The following is a 10,952-nucleotide window of genomic DNA, read 5'->3' on the forward strand; positions in this document are numbered from 1 at the left end:
GGCACACTTGCACGCATGTGTATACACACACAGAGAAGTGTACACACACACACACACACACACACACGTACATACACACACACATACAAACACACACACGCACACACACGTACAAACACATACAGTATGTGCACAGACATGCACACATGCAGGCACACACACACACGTGAAATGGCTAGCTAGTTAGCGGTGCGCCCTAGCAGAGTTTCAATCAGTGACGTCACTCGCTCTGAGACCTTGCTCTGCAACGGCCACACACACCTCTCTCTGAGGATCGCTTTACACTAAACAGCCCCCATTCATCTTTTCCTCTTTCCTTTAAAAGAGATTGGTAATCATATTTTAATATTTTTTTAAATTCATTTTCTGATAGGACAGCAGGAAATTAGAGGGAGATGGATGATAGCAGGGCTTAGATAGAGCGGTCGTCGCCGGGGGGGTGTGAGGTCAGGAGTCAGCAGCCCTACTACTATTACCAGACTTCAGCACCCCTATACAAAAGAAGAGAATGTCAGGGTCATTCAGAGTTCAGCTATACTCCTATTTAAAGTCAGTGTTACAATATGCTCATATGTGCCCCAGCATGAGCAGCCTTTTTGGTTTGCTCTGTCATTTGTATAGCAAGCCAGTGAGAGAACAGTGTTTTCATCAGAATGAATGGGTCGCTCTATGTACATCATAATGTTGTTTTCATCAGAATGAATGGGTCGCTCTATGTACATCATAATGTTGTTTTCATCAGAATGAATGGGTCGCTCTATGTACATCATAATGTTGTTTTCATCAGAATGAATGGGTCGCTCTATGTACATCATAATGTTGTTTTCATCAGAATGAATGGGTCGCTCTATGTACATCATATAATGTTGTTTTCATCAGAATGAATGGGTCGCTCTATGTACATCATAATGTTGTTTTCATCAGAATGAATGGGTCGCTCTTTGTACATCATAATGTTGGCCTCCTGTCCTTGTTTTCTATTATTATCAGTTACTGACGTCATTTCCATTTCACCAAGTTCCCAGAACTCTGAGAGAGAGAGAGAGACCGACAGAGAGAGAGAGAGACCGACAGAGAGAGAGAGACCGACAGAGAGGGAGACAGAGAGAAAGAGTGAGACAGAGAGAGGGCTAGACAGAGAGGGAGAGTGAGAGCGAGAGAGAGAGAGAGAGAGAGAAAGATAGACAGAAAGAGAGAGAGAGAGAGAGAGAGAGAGAGAGAGAGAGGGAGAGAGAGAGAGAGAAAGATAGACAGAAAGAGAGTGAGAGCGAGAGAGAGAGAGAGAAAGATAGACAGAGAGAGAGAGAGAGAGAGAGAGAGAGAGAGAGATAGAAAGATAGACAGAAAGAGAGAGAGAGAGAGAGAGAAAGATAGACAGAGAGAGAGAGAGAGAGAGAGAGAGAGAGAGAGAGAGAGAGAGAGAGAGAAAGATAGATAGAAAGAGAGAGAGAGACGGAAACACAAACAAAGCATCATTCATGAAGGGAGGATGGTCCAAGTCCAAAACACTAATTCCTTTCCCTAGTATTTGCCAGTTCAACCCTGATTAGGATAGAAAGAGAGAAGGAAATGGTTTTCTGAGGAGAGAAGTGTGTGGCTATTGTGCTGACAGTTCCTCACGCTTGAGTGACCTCGCATCCACACACACACACACACACACACGCACACACACTAGCCTCACACATGCCATCCTTTTGGAAAAACCTGTTTGGATCGGAACTTTAAGAACGGGAAAAGGTGATGGACCTAGAACTTGCTTTCTTTAGACACCCACCCCAGGCAAACCAAAATTGGTTCTGTGTAAGTTCCCAGAACATTCGTTAGGTCGCGGCAAATGTTCTCATAACACAAAAACGTTCTAGTCGTGGTGATGATTATAATGTTTGTATAAAATATTTGCCTGATGTTGCAAGAATGGGCAAAGGTGAATGCCCAGGCAGGAGAGGAGACTGTGGAGGCGCGCTACAGAGAGGAGCAGCGGCAACGCAGAGGGTACCGGCCAAGGAGGAAGCCAGAGAGACAGCCCCAAGAAAAAAAATTTGGGGGCTAAAAGGGTGGTTGGCGGAGCCTAGAGGTAGAGCAGAGCCAACTCCCCGTACTCAGGCTAGGGAGCGTGAGACTGGGCAGGCTCCGTGTTCCCAGTCCAGCCCGGCCTGTTCCTGCTCCCCGCACCAAGCCAGTGGTGCGCGTCGCCAGCCCAGTCCGGCCTGTTCCTGCCCCTCGCACCAAGCCTGTGGTGCGCGTCGCCAGCCCGGTCCGGCCTGTTCCTGTCCCACGCACCAAGCCAGTGGTGCGCGTCGCCAGCCCGGTCCAGCCTGTTCCTGCCCCTCGCACCAAACTAGTGGTGCGCGTCGCCAGCCCGGTCCGGCCTGTTCCTGTCCCTCGCACCAAGGCTGTGGTGCGCGTCGCCAGCCCGGTCCGGCCTGTTCCTGCCCCTCGCACCAAGCCAGTGGTGCGCGTCGCCAGCCCGGTCCAGCCTGTTCCTGCCCCTCGCACCAAACTAGTGGTGCGCGTCGCCAGCCCGGTCCGGCCTGTTCCTGTCCCTCGCACCAAGGCTGTGGTGCGCGTCGCTAGCCCGGTCCGGCCTGTTCCTGCCCCTCGCACCAAACCAGTGAGCGCGTCGCCAGCCCGGTCCGGCCTGTTCTTGTCCCTCGAACCAAGCCTGTGGTGCGCGTCGCCAGCCCGATCCGGCCTGTTCCTGCTCCCCGCACCAAGCCAGTGGTGCGCGTCGTCAACCCGGTCCGGCCCGTTCCTGCTCCCTGCACCAAGCCAGTGGTGCGCGTCGTCAGCCCGGTCCGGCCCGTTCCTGTTCCCCGCACCAAGCCAGTGGTGCGTGTGTCCAATACGGCACGGCCCGTGCCTGTTCCAGTCCACTCCGGAGCCAGAGCAATCCGCTCCACCGGTGTCCAGTCGAGCTCCGGCCAGCGGGACCAGATCAGGGGCGCAACAGGGGGGGTGGAGAGAGAGTGGTGGTCACGCCCGCAGCCGGATCCGCCTCCGAGGCGGAATGCCCACCCGGCCCCTACCCTCTTGTGTTTGGGGGGGGGTACTGTCACGCCCTGGCTCTGGGGTCTCTTAAAGGTTGAGCCAGGGTGTGGATTTTTCTATGTTTAGTTTTTCTATGTTTTCGTTCTAGATCGTTTAGATCTATGTTGGCCAGGGTGGTTCCCAATCAGAGGCAGCTGTAGCTCGTTGTCTCTGATTGGGGACCATACTTAGGCAGCCTGTGTTGCACTAGTATTTGTGGGATCTTGTTCCGTAAGGTTTGTTTTGTATTAACCTAGGACTTCACGTATCGTTTGGTTTGTTGTTTTGTTCATGTGGTGTACACAAAATAAAATGTACGCTTATCACGCTGCGCCTTGGTCCGTGTCTTCAGTCGACGATCGTGACAATGTCATGTTTCATGTTTTGTGTGGACCCCAGGAAGAGTAGCTGCTGCTTTGCAACAGTTAATGGGGTTCCTAATAAAATACCAAAAAAGTAATTTAAAAAAAATAAACATTATATGAATGTCATCACAACTGAACCTATCCCAAAATACAAAATATAATGTATCCACAGTGTTCCTATAACCTAATTCAATGTTATGGGAACTCAGAAAGGCTGTTCTGTCAACATTCTTTCAACATCAAAGGGTTTTTTTTGTGCACCCTGATACAAACATTATCTGAATGTCAGCACAACTGGACATTTTTAGTGTTTTGGGAACCTATCTCTTGTCATATCCCCACAATGTTTCCACAACCTAATAAAACATTATGGGAACCTTTTAAAGAACAGACTAAATGTGTTCTAGGAACATTCTTGTAACATCAGGTAAATATTTTCTGCACCCTAAAAGAAACATTGTAGAATCATTCACACAACTGGACAGTTTTTGTCTTTTGGGAACAAATCTTTTGTCATGTCCCTACAATGTTCCCACCAGACTGTTGCCACAACCTAATAAAACATTCTGGAAAACTTTTAAAGAACAGACAAATTGTGTTCTAGGAACGTTCTTACAAACATTCTATAATCATCAGCATGACTGGACAGTTTTTGTGTTATGAGAACATTTGCCGCAACCTAACGAATGTTCTGGGAACTTTCACAGAAACAATTTCTGTTTGCTGGGAAAACATTAAATTTTTTACATTTTAGTCATTTAGCAGATGCTCTTATCCAGAGCGACTTACAGTTAGTGAGTGTATACAATTATTATTATTATTATTTTTATTTTTTTGGCCCCCCGTGGGAATCGAACCCACAACCCTGGCGTTGCAAACACCATGCTCTACCAACTGAGCTACACGGGGCCCGTGGTACATTGTGTTATTACATTACCTGGAAACATAATGAGAACTTTGGTGTGTTCTGTGGTGGTTGTTAGAGATGTTGTGAATCTTAGAAGAACATTCCAAGGATATTTCATTTAAAACATTCTTTGAATGTTTTCGGGGTGTTAGCATCCTAATGTTAAATAAGACCCTAACTAGAACTTAATGGGAATCTTAGCTCATGCTCTGGGAATGTTCCCGGTTTGCTGGGACCATTTTTCCATTAAACGCAAATCTACAAAATCTTTCCATTTGATCTGTCTTTTCCGGTCTTTTATGTATTTATTTATTTACATGAACAAAATAACATAACATGCTCCATATATTATTCTGAAATGATCAAATGTCTTTGTTTGAGCCATCTCTTTTCCAGACTTTATTCTATAAGAGAGCAGTATATCTAACAGGTATTGGTCTGTGATGTATCGGTTGAATGTGAGCCAATGTGTGTTACACCGCAATCGGTCCAGGTGGAAACGCTCACCTACTCAGTCAGCAGTGCCACTCTCTAAACTACATCAGATAAAGGCTGTGCACGACACACCTTACAGATCCTGCAATTAGAGGGTCTGAGTGTGCGTGCGAGCACACCCCTCACACACACACTGCACTCGTTTGGGTCGTTTAAATCATGCCCACTCTCCATCTCTGTGTTTGTCCCAGTTTACACTGGCTGTCTGGCTGAGTTGTTGTGTTTTCATTGACGCGTTGCACACAAACATCTAACTAACGTAGGCCAGGTCTGTCTCACATGTCAGTGTTGGATTACAGAGTGAGCCCACCTCTAGTCTTTATAAGTACAGGGGGATGTACAGACTTATACAGACAGTGTGTTGGTTGAGTGACTTTAGACACACAATCTCAAGTATTCATTATGAAGCTAAGTAATCAGACCAGCATGTTGATCTACTACTACTCAAACAACTCAACCTCAGATCACCTTTAGGTTAGCACACCTAAACTACAGAGTCTCAGACTGCCTACACACTAACTCAACCTCAGATCTCCTTTAGTTTAGCTAACCTAAAGAGTCTCAGACTGCCTACACACTGCAAAACATTTCTAAATCCTATATACAGTCACATTACCTTTCACAGTACACAATACTCAATAGTCCTAGTATCAAATTTGGAAAGTCCAAGTCGAACATGACATTTGTGGTAAATATAGTGTATTGTGAAAGCAGCTTAAACTGTGAGAGAAATCACTATGATCATATGCACATGTTTTCAGCTTTATAAGGATCAAACACAGTGATTCCCGAAATTACCATAATATATATATTCCCGTAGCGAAGTGAGTCAGAGTTAGCTGGACAGATCCAAGTGGAATGCTGGAGATCTGAGTCACCATTAGTAGTAGCGTCGTCTACGGTTACAGTGTAGCGATGGTAATAAAGGAAGCATATGTGGTGAGGAGAACACAGCAATAGAGGAAGTGGGTGTGGGTGACTCAGTAGTCCACTCATAGTACTCTGAAAAGAACACACACATGCTAGACACTCAGATCACTAACTGCAACAAACACAGCTGTATAACGTTAAATATGACAACGCATGTTTTTGAAACCAATTAATCTGAAGTACGTATTGTAAATAAAATGTTTCACTTTGAATCATTTACATTTTACATTTTAGTCATTTAGCAGACGCTCTTATCCAGAGCGACTTACAGTTAGTGAGTGCATAAATTTTTTATTTTTCATACTGGTCCCCCGTGGGAATCGAACCCACAACCCTGGCGTTGCAAGCGCCATGCTCTACCAACTGAGCTACACGGGACATAATGCGATGCGTTGGCAGTCATATTGGGTTGTCTTTAAGTGTTCTTTATGCAGAGTAGATACAGATGTGCAGTTTGACTCAGTGAGATTCTCAGTGAATGAACCTTGATTATCTGGCATTGTATCAACGTGTGTGGTGTGTGTGTGTGTGTGTGTGAGATCATAGCATCTGATCCCGATGTTATGCTCTTAGTTATCCCTTCAGGCAAGAAGAAGCGAGGGAGAGAGTCGGGCTCCTACTCCGGGGAGGTGAGGACGAACGAGGGAGGAGAAGGAGTGAAGGAGAGCGCCCCCCAGCCTCCGGACATGAACCCTGTAATCAACGCTACGACGGGCAGCACCAACATGGCCCTCATCAGTAGCGCCCTGGCAGCCTACAACTACATAGCAGGTACAGCAACGTTATAGCAAGTACAGCAACGACCACACAACGTTACAGCAACATAGCAGGTACAGCAACAACGTTATAGCAAGTACAGCAACGACCACAAAACGTTACAGCAACATAGCAGGTACAGCAACATTCATTCACACGACGTTGAACCAACATAGCAAGTACAACATTCACACAACTTACACCTTTATAGAAGGTTGAACGTTCACTCAACCTACAGCTTCATAGCAGGTACAGCCACAGTCACATAACATTACAGCAACTTTGCATGTACAGCAACATTCCCACAATCTCTGATGACCGTGAAGTAGAGAAGAGGTTAGTATTGGGCTGTGAGGGGTTAAGATCAACACTTGTTGATGCTAGGGTCCTGTAGTGGGTTGACATTGCTACTTCAGTGTATACTTTCTGCTAGGGTGGATGTGAGTGGTGCAGCCGTTAATCTAGACTGAGGTTCCCTCTCCACAGTGACTGAGAGGACGTAAATACTGGCTGGAGGAATGCAGACTTAGAGCAGAGATGGGTCCCCCTGTAACTTCCACCTCACACACACACACACAGCCACACTCTCACACACACATACACTGAGTATACCAAACATTAGGAACACCTTCCTAATATTGAGTTGAACAACCCCCACCCCCCACTTTACCCTCAGAACAGCCTCAATTCGTCGGGCCATGGACTCTACAAGGTGTCGAAGGCATTCCACAGGGATGCTGGCCCATGTTGACTCCAATTTTTCCCACAGGAGTGTCAAGTTGGCTGGATGTTCTTTGGGTGGTGGACCATTCTTGATACACATGGGAAACTGTTGCAGTTCTTGACACAAACCGGTGCTCCTGGCACCTACTACCAGACCCTGTTCAAAGGCACTTAAAACATTTTGTCTTTCCCATTCACCCTCTGAATGGCACACACACACAGTCCATGTCTCAATTGTCTCAAGGCTTAATAATGCTTATTTAACCTGTCTAATCCCCTGATTGAAGTCGATTTAACAAGTGACATCAATAAGGGATCATAGCTTTCACCTGGATTCACCTGGTCAGTCTGTCATGGAAAGAGCAGGTGTTCTTAATGTTTTGTATACTCAGTGTGTATCCACACAGGCATGCACACACGCGCACACACAGCCACACTCTCACACACATACACACACACACACACACACACACACACACACACACACACACACAGTACATCCGTCCTCGTCCGTCACCTGCTCCATCCAGCTGCTAAAACACACAGAGGAGAGAGGGAGGAGAAAGAGGGAGAGAGAGAGAGAAAAGTATTTCCTGTTTCTATACCTCCTACTCTTACGGCTAAATAAACACACTTACTGGTGAAGTAACTGTACCGTACACACAATCAGATAACCATACAGGACACTCAGTCCAATAACCATACCATACAGGACACAGTCAGATTACCATACAGGACACTCAGTCTGATAACCATCCCATACAGGACACAGTCAGATTACCATACAGGACACAGTCAGATTACCATACAGGACACTCAGTCCGATAACCATACCATACAGGACACAGTCAGATTACCATACAGGACACAGTCAGATTACCATAAAGGACACAGTCAGAAACCAATAAAGGACACAGTCAGAAAACAATACAGGACACACAACACACACTGTACTGGATGTACATAGGCCTGAGGGCCCTCCCTCCCTCCCTCCCTCCCTCCCTCCCTCCCTCCCTCCCTCCCTCCCTCTATCAGACTGTGTGATCTTCCCTTGTGATTTAACCACTATTGTCTGTCCCAGTCTCTGTGGTCATGGGAGCAGAAGTGAAGATGCTTTCATTTCAAGCCAATCTCTCTGTGTTCAAAATTGTTTCACTGAGCAGTTGTGTAAGGCCAGCATGTGTGAGGCAAGCAAAACAGGCTAAGCAAGTCAGAGTTAAATTAGTTTTTGCTTTCAAAGGCAACACCTGTACTTGAAATGAATGAATGAACTACATATGAACTATGAGTAATTTGTCTCTATATATGATATTATTTGACTCTCTCTCTCTCTCCCTCCCTTTCTTCCTCCCTGTCTCCAGACCACCCAGAGCGTGCAGCTCTCTACTTCTTGTGTGGCGTGTGCCTGGGCCTCTTCTTTACCCTCTTTGCTCTGGTGGTCCAGATCTCCTGCCGCACTGACTGCCAACCCCGCCGTCGCCCCGGCACCACCAGCAAGAAGCGCCCGCGACCTGCCGACTCCTCGTCCGACTCCAGAGACTCGGACTCGGACTGGGACACCACGTCGGACCTGTCGGCACGCCGCCACCGCCGCTTCGAGCGCACGCTCAACATGAACGTGTTCACGTCAGCGGAGGAGCTGGAGCGCGCGCAGCGGCTGGAGGAGAGGGAGAGGATCATACGAGAGATCTGGATGAACGGTCAACCGGATATACCCGGGACGCGCAGCCTCAACCGCTATTACTGAGGCAGGACCGTAAATGAACCTCTACTAGATCTAGAAAGGGGGACTGTGAAGGTTGGAGCGCAGTACTTGAGATGGGATGTGTAGGACCACAAATGGACCTCTGGGGTTTGGGGATGGGTCCCCATGACCTGTGAAGGTTTGGAACCCTCTGTCTGGGGATCCCCCTGTCAGTCTGTCTGTATCCATGTGGGTACTCTAGAGCAAAGCCCCCCCTCTGTTTCTGCAGTGAGAATAAGCTCCTCCTTCTCAGCATGGTATGCTCGACCGGAGCACACCTCTCATTGGTGGAGGCTGAAGGTGGAAGGTCATCTAACTGCACAGCCTTGCATTTGACCTCATCACACCCTCCTGAAGTGGAGGATCTTGGAATATTTAGGCTGTGAAGCCTGAAAGGTGACTTAAGGACAGTTGCTAATGTTACTCCAGTGTTGCCTAGTGGATATTGAGAATTGGGCAGCTTGCTTCATGCTCACTCACCCTCCAGTATTTAAATGGGTGAATGGTTTTCGGAGAGGCATAGCACTTACAGTGAAATGTACAGCGTAACACTTAAGAGGGAAATGACTACGGTCAACCGACGCTGCCTTTTGAACTTTGAACCCAAAATGTGTTTTTTGGAATTCATCTCAAACCCTTTATGAAATGTATTTTATATAATATTTAATAGTTTTTTTTTTTGTTATTGTGTATTTTTTTCTTTACAGTTATTATTATGAGATATTTTTATACTGTGGCGATTGAAGCTTGTCTGGCACCTCAGGGATGCAATCCTAGGGCAACGTCCCAAATGACACCCTATTCACTTTATAGTGCACTACTTTTGGCTAGAGCCACTTATGGATCTGGCAAAGCGCTGGACAACATTTGTGCGCTACATAGGGAATAGGGTTCCATTTTGGACGGAGCCCCTATTGTTTCTGTGTATGGTAGTTTATATTGGCTTCCTAAGAAGGGGATCAGGGCCTGTATTTAACAAGTGTCTCGAGTATGAGTGCTGATCGAGGATCAGGTCCCCCCAAGAAAAGAACCACAATAATGAATAAGAGTTAACACATGCAAGAAAAGATGCTGCAAAGTATATGAGGGTGATGATCTGTCCATGTAATCTTGTTCATTATGATCTAAAAGGCCAAACTGACCCTATATCAGCACTCTTACTCTGAGACTTTATGAATTAAGGCCCAGTACAATACTCCAGATGTGTCAGCATAATTTTTTTTTTTAAATCATCATTTAAAAAACCTTGGAGGTCAAGTGATTTATTAAGCTTATTTTTTTATATGTTATAAGATGCACAGTGCAGTGCCTTACCTGGCAACAAGGATGTCTATTGGTGGAAAAGAAAACCCCAGTCACCTGAGTCAACCAATCATTATGAATTTATGAAACAATCAATCAATTCCAATCATGTTTATTTTCCATGTTTCTCAATATGTTATGTTTCTCACTTTGTCAAACAGGCTTGTGTGTGTGTGGTCCATGTTAAAATGGCGAGGCAGGTCCCAGATAATGTGCTCTGTCATGCCAATGGCCATAGGACTTGATAAGACAGCACAAACAGATCTAGGACCAGCTAGGAAATGGCTAAAATATATGTTAAAAAAAAGAAAACATATCTTCAATTGTCTACCAGTGAAATAGCTTCCGAATTATTACTGTGGTCATCAAGACTAGTGTTGACCCTCTTGGGACATCATAGCGCTGGCTATCTGTCAGGTTTATTGTAATGATCATGTTGTTAATATAGTATTAAGCTATATTCATCCAGTTCTGTTGCACTGGGTTGAACCATAGGTATCATGGTTTATCATAAGACGTTTGGGATTTTCTTGACTGAGAGGGGAGTTGAGAATGCAGTGAATAATCTTCACTTCAACTGCAATCATTAAATGGTTTTATATTGAAAATGCTTTTGTGTTTCAATTTGAATGGGACAAAAAAATATATGGCAATAGCTGGTGAGACCAAAATATGACTCCTGTGCTTGGAATAAACTGTTGAA

General features: G+C 45.9%; 1 protein-coding gene across 1 annotated transcript in view; it reads left to right on the top strand.

Annotated features, from left to right (window-relative positions):
• LOC121552692 (protein eva-1 homolog C-like) overlaps positions 1-9,961 on the top strand; it is a 155,115-nt gene extending 145,154 nt beyond the window's left edge. Inside the window, exons 7-8 of the mRNA XM_041865701.2 lie at positions 6,298-6,495; positions 8,565-9,961. Of these exons, the coding sequence (XP_041721635.1) occupies positions 6,298-6,495; positions 8,565-8,950 (584 nt within the window). The 3' untranslated portion in view covers positions 8,951-9,961. The remainder of the gene's footprint in view (positions 1-6,297; positions 6,496-8,564) is intronic.
• Positions 9,962-10,952: the final 991 nt, after the last annotated feature.

The sequence above is a fragment of the Coregonus clupeaformis genome, chromosome 36, assembly GCF_020615455.1.
Source record: "Coregonus clupeaformis isolate EN_2021a chromosome 36, ASM2061545v1, whole genome shotgun sequence".
In the NCBI taxonomy this organism is placed as follows: domain Eukaryota; kingdom Metazoa; phylum Chordata; class Actinopteri; order Salmoniformes; family Salmonidae; genus Coregonus; species Coregonus clupeaformis.